Here is a 24,527-nt window from a genome sequence, read left to right as displayed (position 1 = left end):
AAACAAACAGGATAATTGCCCTTTCTAATCCACCCCTGCAGTTGGATTGGACACTTTCAAGCACTCACTCTATGTGCTAACACACCTTCACAGGAAGCATATGTTATCAGCACAGTATAAGCTCTGGTTTTCTGTAGCAAATTACTTCAGGTGGTAAGCCAAATTTAAAAAGGTAATCCAGGCCGGGCGCAGTGGCTCACACCTGTAATCCCAGCACTTTGGGAGGCTGAGGTGGGTGGATCACCTGAGGTCAGGAGTTCAAAACCAGCCTGGCCAAACATGGTGAAACCCCATCTCTACTAAAAATACAAAAATTAGCTGGGTGTGGTGGCAGGCACCTGTAATCCCAGCTACTCTGGAGGCTGAGATAGGAGAATTGCTTGAACCCAAGAGGCGGAAGTTGCAGGGATTAGGAAACCAAGATCATACCACTGTACTCTAGCCTGGGCGACAGAGCAAGACTCCATCTCAAAAAATAAACAAATAAAAAGGTAATCAAAGTTTAGATCAGTTAGATTCACAGTGTGTTCCAAAGTCCTGAAGTAGATTCCTTGCCTGGGTTGTTTTACCTTACACGGATCCCAAGGAGCACACAGACATGTCCTACCACTAGAAAAGCAACTCTGGATTGTGATCTGAGTAGCTGATTTCATACCTCCCTACCCCCCAATAATCACACACTCATCTACTTTCATAAGAAAACGGTTTTTGAGAAGACACAACCTAAATATGTGACCTCTGTAATATTCATGTAGTGAGCACCATGAACTGAATTGGCACAAAGGTTAAATCTCTGCCACGTAATAGGAAAATTCAGTCATTCAACATATATTTGATCCTGCTATGTGCCAGGCACCACCGTAGCTCCTGGGCCAAGTCTCCACCCTCACAGAGCTTATATGCTGTAAGAGAGACAAACTACACACTTAAATAAAGAATATACTGCTGAGCCATGTTAAATATTATGAAGAAATACAAGGCAGGGTGATAGCAAGAGCAGAAGGCTGCTGTTTTGACAGGCTAGGCGAGAAAGGCTTCTTTGAAGAGGTAACATTTGAGCAGACATCGGAGAGTAGGAGGATATCTAAGGAAACAGACAAAGGGTGAGTGCAATGGCCCTCATGTTTGGTGTGTCTAGGGAACAAGACCAGTGTCACTGGGGTGGGATGGGCAAGGGGATGACTGCTGTGAAAGAAGTGAATGAGGCAGACAGGGTTTACTGGGTAAGTTCTGCAGACCATGACAAGGAGGCTGGATTTCATTCTAATGTGAGAGACGCACTGGAAGGGAGGGTAGTAAAATAATGTGATTTATATTTTAAAAAGACCTATCTGGCTGCTGAGCAGGAAGCCAATACAAAAAAAAGGACAATGATGAGGCTCCTGCAACAGTCCAGGCCTAGTGGCTTGGGTGGGCGGTAAAAAGAGAACAGAAAATACATACACACTGAAGGCCGGGGTCACAGGATTTGCTGCTGAAGAGTTGTTGTGAGGGGAGAGTGGAACCAAGAAGTCAAAGACAATTCCAAAGCGTTTGGCCTACCTACTGCAATTGAGTAAGAACAACTCAATTGCAAACAGGGAAGAACAACTCTGTTTTTGAACACATTAAGCACAAGACGCCTGTTAGCTCATCAGTAGGCAACCAGCTCTATCTATCTGGAGTTTAGAGGAGTGGTGAGAGCTGGTGACATAAATGTGGAAGTCATCAGTAGATGGGTAAATTCATAAAACCAAATGAGATCCCTTAGGTATTGAATGTAAATGATCTGAAAGTAAAGTAAGAAAAGATTCAGGCTGGACATGGTGGCTCATGCTTGTAATCCCAGCACTTTGGGAGGCTGATACAGGAGAATCGCTAGAACCCGGGAGGTGGAGATTGCAGTGAGCCAAGACTGTGCCACTGCACTCCAGCCTGCACGATAAGAGCAAAACTCTGTCTCAAAACAAAAAAAAAGACAGACAGACAGACTCAGGAAAAGAGAATAAGGGGGAATAACTAGTGAGAAAGACCCAGGAGGATATAGTGACTCAGAACCAAGTGAAGAAGATGGTATTTCTAGGAGTGATAAACTGTAACAAAGCTGTGGACAGGCTGAGAACTGAGAATAGCCAGCTGACAGGAGTGGAGAGAAGGCATGCAACGGTCCTGTGAGAGACTAGGGCAAAGAACTGACAAAGGAAAGGAATTGCACTGGGCAGTGCCGTCATGAGGTTGATGAAAGTATAAGAACTATCGGGCCGGGCGCAGTGGCTCACGTCTGTAATCCCAGCACTTTGGGAGGCCGAGGAGGGTGGATCACGAGGTCAAGAGATCGAGACCATCCTGGTCAACATGGTGAAACCCCGTCTCTACTAATACAAAAAATTAGCTGGGCATGGTGGCGCATGCCTGTAATCCCAGCTACTCAGGAGGCTGAGGCAGGAGAATTGCCTGAACCCAGGAGGCGGAGGTTGCGGTGAGCCGAGATCGAGCCATTGCACTCCAGCCTGGGTAACAAGAGAGAAATTCCGTCACAAAAAAAAAAAAAAAAAGAACTATCTACTTGAGATTCCCGGTCATCAATTTAAATAAGACTGGGCTCACAATTGTATGCTTTTCTCCAGATACTTTCAGCTGCTTAGATAAGGGTACTACAGAGAAAAAAAAAGAGGCTTTATTTAACTAAGTTTGGGGTTTTTACCAAGCAAGTAAGACATAAAAAACTCAAAGTGTAAGGAAGAGTGACTATTGGGTTGGGCAAGGTGGGAACTAGGAACTAAGGATGTGAGGAAAATGAAGCATAGAAAGTAGGTGACAGTATGACCAAGGGCAAATATGAGGGTAGAAAACAGAAGCTTAAAACACTCAACTAGTAAGACCTTAATCCCACTTTCCAAGATTTAACCTCAATTCTGCTGGTTTCAGCAGAGGAAATAAATCATTTACCTGCTGTTAATTCTCCCTTGTTTTACAACTCATACTTCTGACTACACTCCAATGATTCAAAACAAACAAAGGTTAAAAAATATTTCACTAGTGAACCTACAGATACAGGGCATGAACTCCCTCCCCGCCGACACCACAGCGAGCGCATTTCTGCACTTACATAGTGTGTGAGTCGATGAATGACTTTCTCTATGATTCTTTTTTTATTTATAAGTTCTTCTTCAGAGTCTATCTCTGATTCGATTTCCTTCAAGTACCAGTTAACGAGCTCGCTCCTCTTTAATGCTGACTCGTCTTCTTCTACAACAAAAAACACATTTAAATTATTCTAGCAAATTGTACTGTCAGTCCTTGGTTAAATCTCTGCCACATATACAACAATATAATGTACAGATTAGATAAACATCAACCTGTCCGAAAGTACATCTGCTGACATAAGGTCCACAATGTTCTAGCGTAAGCCTGAAATAACACGTCGTATCACTTGTATTAAAGTATGCCTTCCTTTATCCATAAGGAGAAAAACCTAATAAAATAGAGATGATAAGGAATACATTTCTTAAAGCTATTAGGATTTCAAAGTATGAAGGTCTTTTCTTCATCTTACGCTTCACCACTTCTAAGAATGTTTTCCAATAGAAACTGAAAACATAAATTAGGAATGAAGCAATAGCAAGCGAAAATTCTGAAACATAACTACTTTTCCTCTGTAGAAAGGGGAAGGCTTTATGGAACTGAAGTTTACTAATAAGTAAAATTCATAAGCATTCACTCAAAATAAAAAAATTACCCTTTTATTTTAGTAAGGTTCATCTTAAGGTTCATCTTACTGACTGGACTGTCTGCTTCTTTTAACAAGTCCAAGGTCTACAGACTTTTAGAAAGTCCTGGTAGAACCCTCAACACATAGGAAATGTTGGGACCTGGATAACATAACTATCATAAAACTCAACTTCTGTTATGTTTACAACTTAGTTGCATGAGGAAGAAAGAGAATTATGACATATAACATGAATCAACTCAACATGTTGAGTTTCCAAATCATTCTATGTAAGAAAGGAATGGAGACAAAAGCTGAGGTGCCCTAGTGGCCACTTTGTTGCCTTCTCTCTTCCCACTGGTCTACAGTTCCCAGGGGAACAAGGGCAGCAACTACAATCTCATTCTCTTCTTTCACAGCAGACCAAATACTGTGATGACAAAATATTCCAGGAAGCCAGCACAAGTCATTCTTGGGATTTTTAAGTAAGAATGATCTGATGCTTCACTATCAAGTAGAAGTTTAGGTTCTACATCTTGAATTCACCATTTTTCCTTCTGCCTTTTAGTTAACTACGGGGTGATAAAATTTTGAATAGCATTGTAGAACAGTTAAGGGTAGGAAGTGTACTAGTGTCCAGATGCCACACTTAACTAATAACTAGATGAGGATTTTACTCCATTTCTAGCCTGCAATAGCCTTTTGATAGTACGGATTTCTGGGCTGAATTAATTACTGTTAAAATATACCCTAGGGGTCCAGCTGTTTTAAATAGGACCATTGTAAGAGAATAATTATTTTGCATTTGTAAAAACATTTGTATGTGCTCCTTCATATGTTATCAGGTCCCAAAATTATTAAAATAGGCTTAGAATGTTAAAAAAAAAAAAAAAAAAAAAAAGACCTATAAACCTTAGCCTGATAAACTTGTGAAGAAATGTTCAGGCTGGCAGGTATGCTGATACTCCACAAATTTACTTTGCTAAAGTGAGTTTATCTAACAACTTATTCTCTCTTCTGACAGAACAACACAAAGTTTGGCAATCACAAGTGGCCTATGTGAACAGAGCTTACACAAGTGACTGAGCATGTAAGCAGTACCAGGTAAGCCTTACCTTCTTCCATCTTTCTGAGGTGAAGCACAATAAGGTTAGAGATTCGGCAGTACTCAGAGAAGCCCAGCCTTAAGGAGGCTTTGGGAGCAGACTCTTGATGTATGTCTTCACTGTAGCCGTTGATTCCGTTGACAGGGGCAGGGCTGTCAGCATGGCCTAAGTGAAAAATTAACCACCTGAATCTTGTTTTTTGTGCCCCTAACATCCCCCTGTCAAGCATTCACAAATATATTACTTATATTTAATACTGATACTTCATTTTAAAAAATTATTATTATTTTGTTTGTTTTAGACACACAGTCTTTGCTATGTTACCCAGGCTGGTCTCGAACTCCTGGGCTCAAGTGATTCTCCTGCCTCGGCCCCCCGAAGTGCTGTGATTACAGGTGTAAGCCAGCACACCCAGCCTTAATATTAATTTTAAAACAAGCATACATTCTCACATGATCTCCTCTGCCGAAAAATAAAATAAAGGCTGGGCACAGTGCTCACACCTGTAATCTCAGCACCGTGGGAGGTCTCCAAGGCAGGCATATCACCTGAGGTTGGGAGTTTGAGATCAGCCTGACCAAAATAGAGAAACCCTGTCTCTACTAAAAATACAAAATTAGCCAGGCGTGGTGGCACATGCTTGTAATCCCAGCTACTTGGGAGGCTGCGGCAGAAGAACAGCTTAAACCCAGGAGGTGGAGGTTGTGGTGAGCCGAGATCACACCATTGCATTCCAGCCTGGGCAACAAGAGCAAAAAACTTTGTCTCAAAAAAAAAAGAAAAGAAAAAGAAGAGAAAAATGAAATAAACTGGCTGGGCACAGTGGCTCATGGCTGTAATCCCAGCACTCTGGGAGGCTGAGGTAGGCGGATCACCTGAAGTCAGGAGTTTGAGACCAGCCTGGCCAACATAGTGAAACCCTGTGTATACTAAAAATACAAAAATTAGCTGGGTGTGGTGGCAGGTGCCTGTAATCCCAGCTACTTGGAAGGCTGAGGCAGGAGAATTGCTTGAACCATTGTACTAGGCAACAAAAGCAAAACTCCGTCTCAAAACAAACAAAAAAAACAAGCAAACGGTAATAATAATTTACAAATAAATTACAGGCAAATTTATAAACTCTACTAGTAAAGACAAAAACTAACTTAGGAGGAATATGAGGGACTAGAGATATAAAAATTTCACAATCTGAAAGTCCATTTGCAGTATTACATACAAAATAAAAAATTCTATCAGCCTGGGCAACATGGTGAGACCGTGTCTCTACAGAAAATTTTTTTAAAAAATTAGCCAGGAGTGGTGGCATGAGCATATAGTCCCAGCTATTAGAGAGGCTAAGGGAGAAGGACTGCTTGAGCCCAGGAAGTGAAGGCCGCAGTAAGTCATGAGTGTACCAAGGCATTCCAGCCTGTGTGACAGAATGAGACCCCATCTCAATCTAATATTTTTCTCTTCTAATGTGCTTGAAAAAATATTTTTACTTCAGAAGCAAAACAATACAAATAAGGGTAAAAGCCAGAGGATTTATGCCTATTATCACCATTTTGGTGCCTTTTCTTTTAGTCTTTCAAGTAAATATATTTTATATCAATGATTTAATTTCATTTTAACTTGTAAACAGTTGATAGAACTCAGGATCTGCTTTTTCCTTTTTGCTACTATAGACTTTATTAATCATCAGCAGGTATACTTCTACCACATGACATCTCAGAAATTGTTTTGGTCCCTAACTCCCAAATAGTCACATGAACAAACATCTCACCATTAATGCCACCAGCACCCTCATCCACCTCCATCTGGATCTCTTCCTCTTGATCTAGATTGACATCAGGTGTTTCTACACGGATGATTGATTTATTTAGTAACCGGAAAGCTTCCTTCACATGTTTAGGTTGGACCTAAACCAATAATGAAGAAGTAATTCAGTTAAGTTAGATTTTTTGATATACCAAACAGATTTTCTCCTAATGAAATAACAGTAGTATGTATTTTGGTTTTCTCTCAAACACACAGACTCTTGACAGTGGTATTTTGGCTTTCTCACACACACCCTCTCTCATTCTCTTTCTCTCACACACAGATAGCACTATAAATTCACCAGAATAGCTAAAATGACTGACAATATCAAGTGTTGGCAAGAATATGAAACAACTCTAATTCATGGCAGGTGAAAACAAAAATTGACACAACTGTTTAGCAGAAAAACATGCATTAGCCTATGACCCAACAATTCCACTCCTAAATATGTACTTGTAGAAATATAAACATATATAAACCTCATACGAATCCAAAGACATACATATTTCATAAGAATTGATATAGTTGTCTCTGTGTCCCCACCCAAATCTTATCTTGAATTATACTCCCATAATTCCCACGTGTTGTGGGAGAGACCCGGTGGGAGTTAATTAAATTGTAGGGGTAGTTTCCCCCATACTGTTCTGTGGTAGTAAATAAGTCTCACCAGATCTGATGATTTTTTTCAGGGGTTTCTACTTTTGAATATTCCTCGTTCTCTTTTTGCCTGCTGCCACCCATGTGAGACATAACTTGCTCCTCCTTCCCTTCTGCCATAATTGTGAGGCTTTCCTAGCCACATGAAACTGTAAGTCTTTCTTTACAAATTGTCTAGTCTCAGGTATGTTCTTATCAGCAGTGTGAAAATGGACTAATACAAAAACCCAAACTGGAAACTTTGAAATGCTCATTAACAGAAGAATGGGTAAATAAACTGTGGCATATTCATGTTAAACAGCAATTAAACCAGACAGAAAATGAAACGGAAAATCTACCTCCAGTACCAACAAAAATGACAAAATATCAAGAAATACATTTAACAAGAAACATGAAAAAAACATATGAAGAAAAGCTTAAAACACTAAGTGAAATTAAAGACTTAAGTGGAAAGAATGCTATGTGTAGTAGTCAGAACTGTTCACAAATATTTGCTCTACTCATTCTGCGCACCTGGTAGGAAGGCATTTGTCTATCCACTTGAACTTAGTGGTGGCCATGTTAATTTCTCTGGTGAATGAAATGTGAGTATGTGTCATTTCTGGATAAAAGGTGAAGACAGCAGGTGGCTCACCACCTTCTCTTCCCTGCTTTCTGTCATCATGAAAACGTATGTCAAGCTCAAACGTTTACATCAATCTGAATCTGAGTGACTGGACAAAGTGAGTCCCGTGATGACCTAATGGATGTGTAGTAGAAGCAAAAAAAAAAAAAAAAAAAAGCGTTTTAAGCAGATGAGATTTTATAGTAGTACAACTAACCTATTCTAAGTGCTATGTTATTGAATAGGAAAAAATCATAAAGATGTGTTCAATTCTTCAAATTAATATAAATTCAATGTTATACTGATAAAAAACGCCAGGTATTTCTTTAAAACAGAGCAAGGTGATTTCTAAGTTCCTTACGCTGAAAAATAACAATGCACTGCAACTAGCCCTACATTTACTACAAAGCTCCACAGATTAAAACATCATGGTACCAACATAAGAGAAGCTGGTAAGACTCAGTGGAACAGACTATAAAGTCCAAAAGGAGATCCTAACACACACAAGAATATATAATTAAGGCATGCCAAACCAGTGTGAAAAAGATGGATTGTTCAATAAATGGTGTTGGAACAACTAGAAAACTAGCTAATAATGGGAGAATTTTTTAAAATCTTGAGAGTGAGAAAGGCCTTTCTAACAAAATAGTTTTTTTAATGGATGATTATAAACATATGAGACAGAAACAGCTCTTAAATATATGCAGATATTCAATTTCATTCACAAAATATATTTGTGCATATAATTTATGTGCATATATTATCATGTGAATTTGCTACCTATTTAAAAAGTACAAATGTTAGCATGGTTTTAGAATGACCTTGTCCCAAGGTCTCTTGCCTATTGAAATTCTGCACACCTTTCAGTGACTGGGTTTAAATGTCGGCACCTCCATGAGCCCTCCTCCTTCTTTGGTAATAAAGTAATTCATCTCAGTACTCTGCTTGTGATGCTCTATCATATTCTCCCTCTGATTTTTTTTTTCTTTCCAACTTTTATTTTAGGTTCGGGAGTACACATGCAGGTTTGTCACATAGGTAAATTGTGTCATGGGGGCTTGATATATAGATTATTTCATCACTCACTCCAATTTTTTACATGCTTAATTAAATACATGTTTCGCTCCTACCAGATTAGCAGGAATGGAAGGCAGGGGCTCTCATTCATTTTTTGTCCCCTACAGGGAAACAAAATACTAGGTGAATCAAAGAATATCAAATAAGTTAATGTGAAACTACTTTGTCAACAATAAAGCACCATATCAAAGAATTTGAAAATTCAGGGAAAAAAAGCCAAAAAATTAATCTGGGAGACAAAAGTAGTGATTGAAGTCAGAACAGTGGTTACTTCAGCGGAAGAGGGCTAACACTGAAAAGAGGCAGGGAAACTTTCTGAAATTATGAAAACGTTTTGGATCTTGAGCTGGGTAGTAACAAGGATGTATGTGAAAAAATTCACCATGCCATACATTTCCCTCTTTATAAATTACACCTCAGTCATATTGTAAAAAAAAGTCAAATCCCCTTTTCAAAGAAAACCTTACATCAAACCTATTAATAAAACTACACAAAAGCAGGGCTGCTTTGGTTGAAGCGAACATGGGACGCTTGAATGACCTTTCGTACTACTCCCCTCTTACCCAATTAATACCCACTGACCTATCCTTGTGGAACGCAAGGCTCAAAGAACAGTCTAAAAATCATACATTATATAAATGCAACCTAAGGAGGAAAGTTCCTTTGAGGCCAGGGGCTACATTATCTTATCTGTATTGCCAGCGCGGAGGCCTACTAGTACATTGTGGGGTCTAAGTACATTTTTCCTGAATGAAAGGTATGAATGGTAACTTACCTCTTTATGCACTCTATAACCTATGACGTGATCGTCGCAGTCTAACAACTACACTCAAATGCTTAACGAGCTTTTTAAAGGGAAGAATTCCATGATCTTATGAGCACTCAACAGTTATATAAAAATATATCTGCAGCAAATTCTAGTATGTCCCATACCAAAGATTTTAAAAATGCCTACAAGGCAATAAATCCGTTTCTCTCTGCTCCCATCTTATCAAAGAGACTCTGATACCTCATCACAGCAGTGCATTCGAGCCATGGCTTCAGAGAGACGAATCATGCTCTCAAGCTGTCGCACTGTAATCCTCCACGAAGACTTGGTCACTCCAGAACCATCCCTCTGACGGAGACGTTTATACTGTTCCACAATGAAGTCCTCTGACTCTTTGGAAATCTGTTTCAGATCATCACTCAAGTTAGAGAAACATTTCTACTTGATGAGAGCTACGGTAAACATAAGTTTAAGAGCCTTCCATTTGGAAATATTTAGGGAACTGAGAGGGATGAAACTCTGAGAAGCCAGTGACAATAAATTACTACTGAAATGCCTTTCAAAAGACACTAATACTAAGAAGGCCTGTAAATTCCATGATACTAATTTTATGAACATGAAGATAGGCTTAGTATTTAAGCAAATGACCATTTCTAAAAGCTGCTTAACAAGCTGAAGCAATGGAAAAGATGTAATGTCCTTTACACCTCAGGATGTCAATGCTCATTAAACAAATTAATGCTCAAACTATCCATGAGGCTCAATTAATTAACTCACGCTGTCTTTGGGGGGGAAAAAAGCTGTTTCAATAAACTTTTTATCTAAAGGATCCTCAGCTTTTCAGAGCAAGGAATTCGACCTATTAAGGAAGCATGCCAAGATATAGGATCAGTATTATCAGTATGCAGTCATGGAGAATAGATGCTATTTTTTTACACAAGAGTCACTCATAACCCTTAGTTCTAAATGACTAAATTTCTTCTGGGATAGTAAGAGCCAACTGCAATCTCATGAATAATCAAGTGAAGATGATAAACAATCAATACCTAGTAATACCTTCCAAAAGTCAAGTCAGTCAACAGTGTAAAAATCTCAACCAGAATAAAATAATTTTTTTTCCTTTTCATACCCTATTTTTGGAAAATGCCAAGCATTTCAGGGTTTATGTCCAGGATCACCTGGGTCCAGGACAGTCAGTCAAATACAATACGTCAATCACTGTAATACAGTAATTCATATTCATCATAATGGGCTAGAGCAATCCAATATTTCCCTCAAAGAAAGATTCAAGAGTATTCAGTAGACTATTGATTTAGGCACATAAACAATTTTAAGCTTCTTAGTAATGTTTGAAATAAAAGAATGTCCTAGATTATCCAGTTATCCGAAACTCTTCTCTCATAAAAACCTTTTTATTATCACCAAACAAATAATGGAATTATTCAGGTTTTTTAAAAGTTCCCTTTCTCAGCCCTCTGAAAAAAAACTGCAGTTCCAGAAAAAATAAAAAAAGTTGTAAAATTTAGGAATTAAGGTAGATGACAGGTTCAGTTAATTTCCATATAACACACTTATTTAAATTCCACTTTAATATACCCATTATACCTTATCCAAGTACAAAAGGGTAGGTTACCTTGGGTTTAAACTGTCTTGCAAAGAGAAGATACCTTCTGATATCATCAAGGGAATAGACACGATCGATTGATTCCTCAATTCTTGAATGCAAATCTACTATGCGCCTGGCAATGGCATAATCTGTAACCTAATTCAAAACAAGAAAATCACTTTGATAGTCACAGCAGTATCTACTCCAGACTATCCCAGGCAATAAGAAATGACTTATAGCCAAAAACAAGCTCTAATATGCCACTTAAAGAAGTATTAATGGGTACCAAGTATCTGATGAAAGTTTGGGAAACTGGATTTAAAATAAAACTTTTAAATGCATACTAATGCCCCACTCTACAACTATACCTGAAGGAATTAACTGACTTTAAAAACAATAGTAGGGTAAAACACAGTGGCTCACACTTGTAATCCCAACAGTTTTGGAGACTGATGTGAGAGGATAGCTTGAGGCCAAGAGTTTGAGACCAGTCTGGGTGACAAAGTGACACCCTCCCTGTCTCTACAAAAAAATTAAAAAAAATGAGCCGGGCATGGTGGTGCACACATGTAGTCCCAGCTACTTGGGAGGCAGAGGCAGGAGGATCATTTGAGCCCAGGAGGTTGAAGGTGCAGTGAAGCCATGATTGCACCACTGCACTCCAGCCTGGGCAACAGAGCAAGCCCTGTCTCAAAACCAAAACAACAAAAATTATGGAAGAACTAATATTTATAGGGCCCTCAGTATATCAGACACTGTTGTCATAAGCATGTCTTAGAAGTATTAACTCACACAATCCTCACAAATATCTTATTAGGTAAATGATATTATCCCCATTTTATACATGGATAAATTGAGGCCTAGGAAGGTTAAGTAATTCATCAAAGGTCACAGTAAGTAGTGGAGCCAGGATTTGAATAGTCTAGCTTCAGAGACTATGCTCTTAGTCACTAAATTTTGAAGATAATCATCCCAGAATTATCATTAATATTGGGGGAAAAAACCCTCAAAATATGCAACTTGCTCTGAAATGGTTCAAGAAAAAAGTGTGCAAACATATAGATAGTAAAGTAATACAGCAAACAGGGTAAAATGTTAATATGTGAATCAGGTAAAGGGTATATGAATGTTCTATGAACTATTCTATTTCTTGCAACTTTTCTGTAAGTTTGAAATTATTTCTAAAGTAATACAGCAAACGGTAAAATGTTAATATGTGAATCAGGTAAACGGTATATGAATGTTCTATGAACTATTCTATTTCTTGCAACTTTTCTGTAAGTTTGAAATTATTTCTAATTAAAAAGTTGTTTGGGTTGGACACAGTGGCTCATGTCTGTAATCCAAGCACTTTGAGGCTGAGGCCGATAGATAGCTTGAGCTCAGGAGTTCAAGACCAGCTTGGGTAACATGGCAAAACTCTGTTTCTGCAAAAAATACAAAACTTAGCTGGGTGTAGTGGCCTGCATCTGTAGTTCCAGTTACTCAGGAGACTTAGGTGGGAGGTTGGCTTGAGCCTAGGAGGCAGAGGTTGCAGTGAACTGAGATCATGCCACTGCCCTACAGCCTGGGCAACAGAGCTAGACTCCGTCTCAAAATAAATAAATAAAATAAAACGGGCTGGGTGTGGTAGCTCACGCCTGTAATTTCAGCACTTTGGGAGGCTGAGGCAGGTGGATCACCTGAGGTCAGGAGTGCAAGACCAGCCTGGCCAACACAGTGAAACCCCATCTCTACGAAAAATACAAATATTAGCTGGCTGTAGTGGTGCACGACTGTGATCCCAGCTACTTGGGAGGCTGAGGCAGGAGAATTACTTGAACCTTGGTGGCAGAGGCTGCAGTGAGCTGAGACTGTGCCATTGCACTCCAGCTGGGGTAACAGAGCGAGACTTCACTTCAAAAATAAATAAATAAAAAGAAAAGAAAAGGCTTTTTGGCCAGGGACTGTGGTTCACGCCTGTAATTCCAACACTTTGTGAGGCTGAGGTGGACAGATTGCTTGAGTTCAGGAGTTTGGGACCAGCCTGAGCAACATGGCAAAATCCTGTTTCTACAAAAAATTCAAAAATTATCCACACATTATCATGCACACCTATGGTCCCAGCTACTCGGGAGGCTGAAGTGGGAGGACTGCATTAGCCCAGGAGGTCGAGGCTGCAGTGAGCTATGATCGTGCCACTGCAGGAAAGAGTGGGACTCTGTCTCAAAAACAAAACAAGTTGGGCGCGGTGGCTCACACCTGTAATCCCAGTATTTTGGGAGGCCGAGGCGGGCAGATCACCTGAGGTCGGGAGTTCAAGACCAGCCTGGCCAACATAGTGAAACCCCATCTCTACTAAAAATACAAAAAATTAGCCAGGCATGGTGGCACACACCTGTAATCCCAGCTACTCAGGAGGCTAAGGCAGAAGAATCATTCGAACCTGGGAGGTGGAGGTTGCAGTAAGCCGAGATCATGCCACTGCACTCCAACCTGGGTGATAGAGTGAGACTCCGTCTCAAAACAAAACAAAACAAAACAAAAAAGTTTTGGTGGGACCTTGTCTCAAAAAAACAAAAGACCTTGTCTCAAAAACAAAACAAAAAAGTTTTTTTAAAAATCTCCTCAAATGTTTTAAAGGTTTACAAATTGATCTTGTAAAGGTTTACATCTTGATCTGCTACTAAAGCTACTTTAATGAATCATGAACAAACATAAATTTATGAAAATCAGACAACTCTCAATTATCTGCTGGTTAAATATGTCTCTGCATTGTGAAGGGGAAAAAAAAAACGGAAAAAAAAAAAAAAAAAACCCAAACCAAATCAGGTGTGATGGCAAAGACCTATAATCTCAGCTACTCAGGAGGTTGAGGTGGTAAGATGGTTTAAAGCCAGGAGTTCAAGACCAGCGTGTGTCTTGAACTTGTTGCTGTTGCTACAAAAAGATGAAAAAATTAACCAGGCATGGTGGTACACACCTGTAGTCTTAGCTACTTAGGAGGCTGGGGCAGGAGGACCATTGGAACCCAGGAGATTGAGGCTCTACAGTGAGCTGTGATTGTGGCACTATACTCCAGCCTGAGTGACAGAGTGAGACTTTGTCTTTAAAAAATAAATAAAAACCCAAGCCCTCCAAACATTCACAAGATGAAAGGCTGCTTTTATTTAGATAACAAAGTTCCACTGTAATAAATAGTTGCGCATTGTACCCAATAAAATGTAGAACCTCCGTGCTCAGTGATTTAAAAAGTACAGTTCCTACAAACTGTCATTTTATAGTTCTGTGCACATCTGAGGTGCATTGTTAAATATTTAAGTCTAAGTACAAATAACTAATAATTAACATCAGAATCCAAGTAAATGTACATTTTTTCACTTAACCTTAAAATTAAGAAAAAAAAGGTAAAATACATTTAACAACTTGACAGGAAAAAATAGGAAGATAAATGATTCATGATTAAAAACAAAATTTCTTTTGCATCCCAGTTTTTTTTCAAGGTGACTGAAAAATAAAATAAAAGCCCAACAAACAAAATAAGATATTGTATTAAAATCTTAAGAGTGTAGTCGAGGCCAGGCACAGTGGCTCAAACCTACAAACCCAGCACTTTGGGAGGCTGAGGCAGGTGGATCACTTAGGCTAGGAGTTCAAGACCAGCCTGGACAACATGGTGAGACTTTGTCTCTACTAAGAATATAAAAAGTAGCCAGGCATGGTGGTACACGTCTGTAATCCCAGTTACTTGGGAAGCTGAGACATAAGAATTACTTGAACCTGGGAAGTGGAGGTTGCAGTAAGCCAAGACTGCGCCACTGTACTCCAGCCCTGTCTCCAGTGAGACGCTGTTTAAAAAAAAAAAAGAAAGAAGAAAAAGTGTGGTTGAAAGTTACCTGTAACTTGTTTCCTTTTCTTCTGAGAAACAAATACTAATAAAACCCAAAAACTTAATATTCTTCAACACAATTAAGTAGAATGGCAATTCAAATGACTTCGAGTTGCTTACTAAACCTTCCGCTCAATCATGTGCTTCCCTGAGGGAAATCAAAGGCTAGCGGGCACACATGCACCAGCTGTTGAGCAGTGTATCCTCCAGCCTTGTCTCACTCGATAACTAAAACTGGAAATAAAAAAGGAAGCTTATGGGGTTACCTCATTACATTCATCCACAAGGATAAAGAAGAGATCAAATCGGGACATGATGGGAGCTGACAAATTTATATTCTGTTTCAATGATTTTGATCTGTCATAGTGTCCACTGATTGGGTTTGCTGCTGCCAAAATGGACGTCCGGGCGTTCAGAGTAGCCTGACCACAAAAGAAAGAATTTTGACAGGTTTAAAAAGACATCAGCCAATAAACATACAACAAAATGTTTAATCTCACCCATAATTAACTAAATGAAAATCAAAATAATGAGATATCCTTTTTCATATAAACAGGAACTCCTATGTGGTTTTGGTGGTATGATGTGCACATCGTTAAGACATCAATTTGTTAGAAATTTATCTTACAGCTAAGTACAAGAAGATGTTGTGTTCAAGGATGTTTACTACAATTTTGTTTGTAATACAAAACACTGAAAATGAACCAAATGTCACTCAACAGGAACCTAAGGAATCGAGCTGTGGCATATACAATTGAATATGGGACAGTAATAAAAAACCAAAGTTGATCTACTACGTGCTGGTACAATGATTGCCAAAATAAAATTATGAAGTTAAACCAGCAAAAATGAAACTCGGTATTATGCTTATTTATGTAAAAAGTATTCCTAAAAGGGGCACAAACTCAAAAGATGCCTTTTTTTTCCCTCCTCAAATTCCTTTTAACCCATTAGATACCTCTAAGTATCTACTGTTGCTGGCAGTTGCAGGGAAAGAGTTGTCTTTTCAATTTACAATTGTGTACTGCTTAAATTTTTCTTAACTACCTGAATCTGTAGCTTTTAAAGTTTAGATTCTCCCTAGTGTTGGTTATACTATCATACCTATTTTTATTTAAATAATCTGTTAATCAAAATAAATATATATGTATATAATCAATCTGTTGATCTTTGGTTATTTTTGTTATAATTGGTGCATACTTTATCAAAGAAAATAGAAGCTTTGTTCACGGACATTTTTCTCTACTCTCTCTCACAGCAATACATTTACACACTACTCTAAACAACATTTACAGTTTGAATAAATAATTCTCAGGGCTGTATTTTCTATTTTAATGAACAGCATTACATGTTTAAGTAATGAATTTTATCCAGGTGAACTTCTCTAGTATTGCATTAATCTACGAGGCTATGGATGATGCAGCAGAACAGAAGTAGATACACATACCTTCACTCCTGCTTTTGTGATGGATATGGTCTGCTGTTCCATAGCTTCATGAATAGCAACTTGATCCCGCACATCCATCTTATCAAATTCATCAATACAACACACACCCTGTAACCAAACAAATCTAGCCTAAGAAGCTATCTTTCAGGCTGGGTGCAATGGCTCATACCTGTAATCCCAGCACTTTGGGAGGCCGAGGCAGGAGGATCACTTAATTAAGGCCAGGCATTTGAGGTTACAGTGAGCTATGATTGCCACTGGACTCCAGCTTGGGTGACAGAGTGAGACCCTGTCTCTTATAAAACAACAGCCAGGCGCAGTGGCTCATGCCTGTAATCCCAGTACTTTGGGAGGCCGAGGAGGGCAGACCACCTGAGGTCAGGAGCTTGAGACCAGCCTGGCCAACATGGCGAAAACTCGTCTCTACTAAAAATACAAAAATTAGCTGGCCTCGTGGCATACGCCTGTAGTCCCAGCTACTTGGGAGGCTGAGGCAGGAGAATTGCTTGAACCCAGGGGGTGGAGGTTGCAGTGAGCTGAGATTGTACCACTATTACAGCTTCTGTCTCAAAAAAACAAAGCAAAACAACAATAACAACTGCCTTTCAGATGGAAAATTACAAGTACACTCACAAAGTTTGCTACCACAGGGACTCTTCTATTCTCTAAACAAGCAGAAGATAGGTAAATGAACATTCTTAATTCCCTTTTCTAAGGAAAATAATTCAACAGATCATACAGCTAGAAAGAACCATACAATTGACTTAAAACTAAGAGCATAACTAAAAATATACACTTACTGTACTTTTACTCAACATCAAAACCTTGTGTCAACTCAGGATTGACTTTATACCTACAACTTATACACATCTACTGATCTAACTAGTCACAGCAACCACACATGCTCAGGACAGGTAACACACTCTAGAAGCTCAGAACACGCCGTTCAATGATGACAATTTTAAATTCTAATTGAATAAAACTATGAATTATTTACTAAAAAATGCTGGGCTTTTTTGTCTTGAGACGGAGTCTCGCTCTGTCACCCAGGCTGGAGTGCAGTGGTGCAATCTTGGTTCACTGCAGCTTCTGTCTCCCTGGCTCAAGTGATCCTCCCACCTCAGCCTCCTGAGTAGCTGGGACCACAGGCACCCTCCACAATGCCTGGCTAATTTTTGTATTTTTAGTAGAGATGGGTTTCGCCATGTTGGCCAGACTGATCTCGAACTCCTGACCTCAGGTGATCCGCCCACCTTGGCCTCCCAAAGTATTGGGACTACAGGCGTGAGCCACCGTGCCTGGCTGAGAATGCTGTTTTTAAGGACATCTTTTTAATGGTAACTTATGGGACTTTACTGATAGAATACAGGGCATTCTGACTTCTTTATACTGAAGAGTGTAAAATGTTCTTACATTATCAGCCAACATCAAAGCTCCAGCCTCAATGACAAACTCATGAGATTCTTCATCTCTCACAACAGCTGCTGTTAAGCCAGCAGCACTGGATGCTTTGCCACTGGTATAGACAGCTCTGGGGCTGAACTCCTCCACGTGCCTGTTGAAGGTTATCACATAAAGACACATTAAGATGTGACTATACAGTACCCTTCCCAGGAAAATCAGCAGAAGAGTTTAAACTACTGAAGTAACATCTGAGAATGGCATTGAGTTTAAGCAATTCATAAAGACATGCCACAGACTAAATGGGAAGGCTTATCTCCCTCGGCTTTGCTTGTTTTTTTTTTTTTTTTTTTTTTTTTTGAAATGAAGTCTTGCTCTGTCACCCAGGCTGGAGTGCAATGGCACAATCTCAGCTCACTGCAACCTCCACCTCCTAGGTTCAAGCAATTCTCATGCCTCAGTCTCCCGAGTAGCTGGGATTACCAGCGTGTGCCACCATGCCTGGCTAAATTTTGTATTTTCAGTAAAGATGGGGTGGGTTTCACCATGTTGGCCAGGCTGGTCTAGAACTCCCGACCTCAAGTGATCCACTGCACCTGGCCTCCTTCACCTTTTCAAACAGACTTAAATCCATTCATGTTAAATGGAAGATGAAGTTAATACCTGATAAAAACATCAATTTTTTAAAAAAATTGAGACGAAGTCTTGCTCTGTCATCCAGGCTGGAGTGCAGTGGTGTCATCTCAGCTCGCTACAACCTCCACCACCCGGGTTCAAGCAATTTTCCTGCCTCAGCTTCCCGAGTATCTGGGATTACAGGTGCCTGCCACCCTGCCCGGCTAACTTTTGTATTTACAGGCATAAGCCACACTGCCCAGCCTAAAACATCAATTTTTAAAGAAGTCTTTAATAGTAATAAACAGCAACAATTATCTATTAGAAGGCCTTCCAATTAAAAATAAAACAGGGCCAGGCACAGTGGCTAACACCTGTAATCTCAGCACTTTGGGAGACCAAGGCAAGTGGATCGCCTGAGGTCAAGAGTTCAACAACAGCCTGGCCAACATGGTAAAACCCCATTTCTATTAAAAATACAAAAATTAGCCGGGTGTGGTGGCAGGTGCCTGTAATCCCAGCTACTCAGGAGCTGAGGCAGGAGAACCACTACCCTACCTGGGAAGTGGAGGTTGCAGTGAGCTGACATCACACCACTGCACTCCAGCCTAAGTGACAAGAGTGAGACTCTGTATCAAAGGAACAAACCAAACCAAACAAAAACAAAACCAGATGCAGGGCTTATTCCAGAACTGCAAGATTGATTTAACATCTGAAAATCAATTAACACGCTAAATTAATAAGAGAACTACATGACCATCTAAACAGATATAGAAAAAGCATATGACAAAATCCAACACCCTTTCATTATAAAAACCAAACAAACCAGGAATAGACAAGATTTTCCTAAGCCTAATAAATAAAGGGTTTTTCCTATCTGACAAAGGACATCTATGAAAACCCACAGATAACATCATATTTAAAGGTGAAAGGCTGAAGGTTTTGCCCCTAATATCAGCAACAAAACATGGATGTCTGCTGTTGCCACTTCTATCCAATATTATACTGATGGCTCTAATCAAGGGAAATTAGGCAAGGAAAAAAGGCAGCCAGACTGGGTACTCCAACTATCATTATATACACACCTTATACATAGAAAATGCTATGGAATTCACTAAGACTGTCACATACCACGTGATACTGTTACAGGAAGCAACACTGTAGTATATCTTTTTCTTTGAGAGAGAGAGAGAGGATGAAAAGGAAAAAAAAATCCCTGGTAACATAGGACTACTATCTTAAAATCTAAAACTCAGTTCGTGATATGTTCAAAAGAAGTATTTAATCATAAAACTCCAAACCAACTAAAAATGTTCAATATTCTAAAACGGTACTATGTTACAAATTTCCAAAACAAATAAAAGGCAGCTTGATGTATTATGAAGTACACATTTTGCAGGCCACTTTATCTGAATTTTAGTATTCATGGCTCAGTGTCATCTTTCACCTACAAGAAAGTGGGCAAATTTCTCACGGGCTTGGAGAGGTTTTGACTCCCTGGAAAGAGGATAATACACATGCCTGTCTGGGTACTGCTAGAATAAGACATAACACATACATAGCACTGAGAACATGGCAGGTGTTCAGAAACCGGGGTTGCTTTTATTTTCGGCCCTAAGTTTCTTAAAAGTTTGAAAGTTACCAAGTATTTATTACAGCTTCTAAAACCAGGCAAAAATAGTGTTTACACTGACAAAGTTAGTGTAAAATTCCCTTTGGAAAGTACGTCCTGTTTTAAAATCTTACAAATGTTTGTATTCTTGGTCTCAACAATCTTGTATCTAGCAATTTACCCAGAGGAAACAAACAAAAATGTATATAACATCATGATGTTCACTGTATCTGTATTAGTAATTATTATAACAAACTATCCTGTTAAACTACTTAACAGGGCTAAGAAAATGATTTTGTAAGTTATAGTATACCAACAAAAAGAGACAATTGTGAAAACGACAAACTCATGAGATTTTTCCATGCATAAAGAAATAAGGAGAAAATGTTTAGAGGAAATTAAAATCACAAGTATGTACAATGTGATTTACAACAATGAAAATACATAATTCACATATTCAAGACTTTTATACAAAGACTAAAGAGTTCAACGTGAGATTGGTATTACAGGCAATTTTCCCCTATTCTACAAAATTGTAAAATGTTGCTATATCCTAGCTGAAAGGTAATATTTAATCTATGAGAATTATATAGTCACCATAGTCATAATTTACACTCCTAGTAAAGCCATACTAACTGCATTCTTGGTAGCACAGCAAGCCTGGGAACTATGTACACTTTTTCCTGCTATACTATTATCAGGCAAATGCTTACTTGAGAAATTGGCTCTTAGCTGTACTTGGGTCACCAACAATGCAAACATTTATGTCCCCTCGAAGAGAGGTCCCTTCTCCTGTGGTCTTCGGAACGCCACCAAAGAGCATCAGCAAGACACCCCGTTTTACTTCATCATTGCCTGAAATGAAAAGAAGCTATACGTGAAAAACTAATTTTTCAACGTGAAGTTAAACACTTTCAGAGGAAACGATAAAGGCTTGTTTACTAACCAAAAGGTAAAGTCAGCTAAAGCAAAGCATAAAACTGGAGCAATGACAGCTGGCTCTGATCTTGGTTCTTGCTCTGTGGACTTAGGCACCTAAACCACAGTTGGAATGTTTTCTCCTATACCACAAATGTCACAGATGCCAGTGCTCACCATCCTAAGAGCCTTTACTTGTCCATGAGTCCTACTTCCTACACAAAATCTTACCCAATGCCTTAGCCCTGTCTCCTGATAAATGAACTATGTCCACCAAAGCCTACCACATTTGCTAGTCCTTTTTAATGGCTGTTCTCATAGTTCTGTCAAGTGTTTGAGAAAATGGTTCATAACACTTCTTTTCTAACACCTACAGTGACCAGCACTGAATAAATACATTAACTGAACTCATGTGGATTAAATCAGATGCTGAATACAATTTACAGCTGCTTAGTTCATAAATCCAAGAAGGAAAAGTGTAATTTTCTTTAAAAAGAACACTGTGCTATTGAAAGACACGTTTTTCTCTGGAATTATTGACTCTGTGAACTCCATCAACAAAGTGCTATGCAAATTTACATAAGGCATTCCTTAACGTGGAAAATTAGGCTGAGTGTGGTGGCTCATGCCTGTAACCTTAGCATTCTGGAAGGCCAAGGAGGGAGGATTGCTTGAGCCCAGAAGTTTGAGACCAGCCCAGGCAACATGGTTGAAACCCCATCTCTAAAAAAAAATTTTTTTTTTAAATTAGCTTGGCATGGTGGCAGGCGTCTGTAGTCTCAGCTAACATGGGGGCTGTGGTGGGCAACTGCTTAAGCCCAGGAAGTTGAGGCTGTCATGAGCCATGTTCGCTGCCACTGCATTCCAGCCTGGGCAACAGAGTGAGACCCTGTCTCAAAAAACAAAACAAAAGAGGTAGAAAATTAAAAACCCATTCCACAAACAAAACTTCTCTAACTTATATTTAGATAGAAAAAAAGGGCAGGGTGCAGTGGCTCACCCATGTAATCCCAGTGCTTTGGGATGCCAAGGCAGACGGATCACTTGAGGCCAGGAGTTCGAGACCAGCCTGGCCAACATGGCAAAAAACCCATCTCTACTAAAAATACAAAAATTAGTCGGGCATGGTAGCGTGTGCCTGTAATCCCAGCTACTTGGAAGGGCTGAGGCAGGAGAATCACTTGAACCTAGGAGGCAGAGGTTGCAGTGAGCCGAGATCACATCACTGCACTCCAGCCTGGGCAACAAAGCAAGACTCTGTTTCAAAAGAGAAAAAAAGATACAAGAGCCAAATGTGGTGGCCTACATCTGTAATCCCAGCTACTGGGGAGGCTGGAGGTAGGAAGACTGCTTTAGCCCAGGAGGGACTGCTGCAGCCTAGATAACATAGCAAGACCCTGTCTCTTTAAAACACACATGCACACGCGCACACGCACGCACGCAAAACAACAAAAGGCCAGGAGACTAGTCTATCATATTGAAACACACTTAAGTGCAGTTCTATCACCAGGATAGGAAATAAGATGACAAAATGACTTTTCTTAAAAAAAAATTGCGATAAAAATACATAATAAACTCATCATTTTAACCATTTTTCAGTGTATAGTTCAGTGGCAGTCATTATGCTGTATAACTGTCACCACTATCCCTTTCCAGAACTTTGTCATCATCCCAGATAGCAACTTTATCCATTAAATAACTCATTTCTCCCATTTCCCCAGCCATTGATAACCTCTATCCTACCTTGTCTCTATGAATTTGCGTATTACAGGTGCCTCATGTAAGTGAAATCACGTACCTGTCCTTTTGTAGATGACCTCTTTTAGACTCACTAAAAACTTTCATGGTCTGATTTACATGCTTTAAGAAATCATTTGTGGCTATTTATAATCATTATTTTGATTTCAAGTTTATGCTATGGATGGAATGGAATTCTTACCATGTATAGTAGGGAACAGGCTGGTACAAAGATTGTGGTATAGATTTTTATCTTGACTCATCTCAAACACTTTCTCCCATTCTTTCACAGTCATTTGGTTCTTAATGCTCTCAGCTGTCTGTTCCTCATCTCTGAGCTCTTTCCCTCCAAACTAAGGGTAGAGAACAAAGGAAGAATTATTAGTATAGAAGCAATCAAAACAGTGTAAAGGAGAAGAAACTTCATTACAAACACAACATAGCATGGGAAGTCAATCTCACAATTTATTGACTGTAAATTAAAAAATAATAAAAAAACAAATTCCCCAAACTAGTAAGCTCTCAGTTAACGAAGACACTTAAGGGTTTGTCATTCGTCCAGTGAGTGAAAAAGAAAAAAAAGCTACCACTACTGTTCTATACCTATATTTAAAACAATCTGAATGCTCAAGAGATGAGTAGAATGTTCATCACTGACATAAAGATGCAAATAACAGATTATGTTCACTCCCTTTTTCCAACACTGAACTATTTACCAAATTCTCATTTATGATACAGAATCAAGTTAACTGAATGATACTGCCCAGGGTTCATCATTCTTAGAAATTTACTTGCCAGATTACTAAATCTTTTTATTTACATTTCCTCTACTAAATCTTTTTATTTACATTTCCTCCAGAAGTATAACAGAGGAACTGTGAAACTTAAAAGCAGCATGAATAATTTGTACCACTGCACGTAAAGCATTGAGCTCTTATGTAAGACCTCAGGTAAGACATTTTTTTTTCAAGATCAGAAAGACATACATCAAAAGATTTGGTTTTAAAACTCATGAAATCTCAACCCCATCCCCTGCTCTTAACATTGACTAGATAACCTAGATGTTCAGAATCCTATCACTTTGTGGCAGCCTAAGGGTAGGTCTTTCTTAAACTGTCATTCTACTAAGACTCACTGTTGGCCAGCATGGCCAAGAGAGCAAGATCTCATCTCTAAAAACATTTTTTTAACTGTGCACCTATAATCCCAGCTACTCAGGAGGTTGAGGTAGGATCACTTAAGCCCAGAAGTAGAGGCTGTAGTGAGCCATGACTTTGCCATTGCACTCCAGACTGAGTGAGAGACTCTGTTTCAAAAACAAACAAAAATCTAAAAACGACTTACCCTTGGGTTGGTTGGTGCAACACAGCAAGCAAGGAAGACGAGCCTGTAAGAAAGGTCCCTAACACCAAGGGCCCGGAGTCCTCGAATGCCTTCTGTCTCATATCCATCAACACCACTGACACGGGAATTACTTTCTGCACGTGCTCCTGAAACAGAATGATAGGGTATTTCATAACTTAAATATTAAAGGTGCTGAACACCAAAATTGCTCAAATAAATCAAAGTATAAATCCAAAAACTTCACTTAAGCCTTGAAAACCTTCAGAATAGCACCATTTGTG

At 39.2% G+C, this 24,527-nt stretch overlaps 1 protein-coding gene across 1 annotated transcript in view; it reads right to left on the bottom strand.

The window, feature by feature from the left end:
* The window catches only part of MCM6 (minichromosome maintenance complex component 6), a 38,040-nt gene that overhangs the window by 1,541 nt on the left and 11,972 nt on the right, over positions 1-24,527 (bottom strand). The window contains exons 6-16 of the mRNA XM_064382806.1: positions 24,247-24,392; positions 23,105-23,255; positions 20,961-21,102; positions 18,033-18,174; positions 16,620-16,727; positions 15,439-15,594; positions 11,332-11,460; positions 9,939-10,100; positions 6,557-6,692; positions 4,804-4,959; positions 3,089-3,228 (exon numbers count right to left, since the gene is read on the bottom strand). Coding sequence (XP_064238876.1) covers positions 3,089-3,228; positions 4,804-4,959; positions 6,557-6,692; positions 9,939-10,100; positions 11,332-11,460; positions 15,439-15,594; positions 16,620-16,727; positions 18,033-18,174; positions 20,961-21,102; positions 23,105-23,255; positions 24,247-24,392 — 1,568 coding nt within the window. The remainder of the gene's footprint in view (positions 1-3,088; positions 3,229-4,803; positions 4,960-6,556; positions 6,693-9,938; positions 10,101-11,331; positions 11,461-15,438; positions 15,595-16,619; positions 16,728-18,032; positions 18,175-20,960; positions 21,103-23,104; positions 23,256-24,246; positions 24,393-24,527) is intronic.

The sequence above is a fragment of the Aotus nancymaae genome, unplaced genomic scaffold (genome assembly GCF_030222135.1).
Source record: "Aotus nancymaae isolate 86718 unplaced genomic scaffold, 86718_ANA_hifiasm-v0.15.2.pri h1tg000029l, whole genome shotgun sequence".
NCBI lineage: Eukaryota > Metazoa > Chordata > Mammalia > Primates > Aotidae > Aotus > Aotus nancymaae.
The sequence above is the reverse complement of the archived record's forward strand: the minus strand, read 5'-3'. Positions and strand labels throughout refer to the sequence as shown.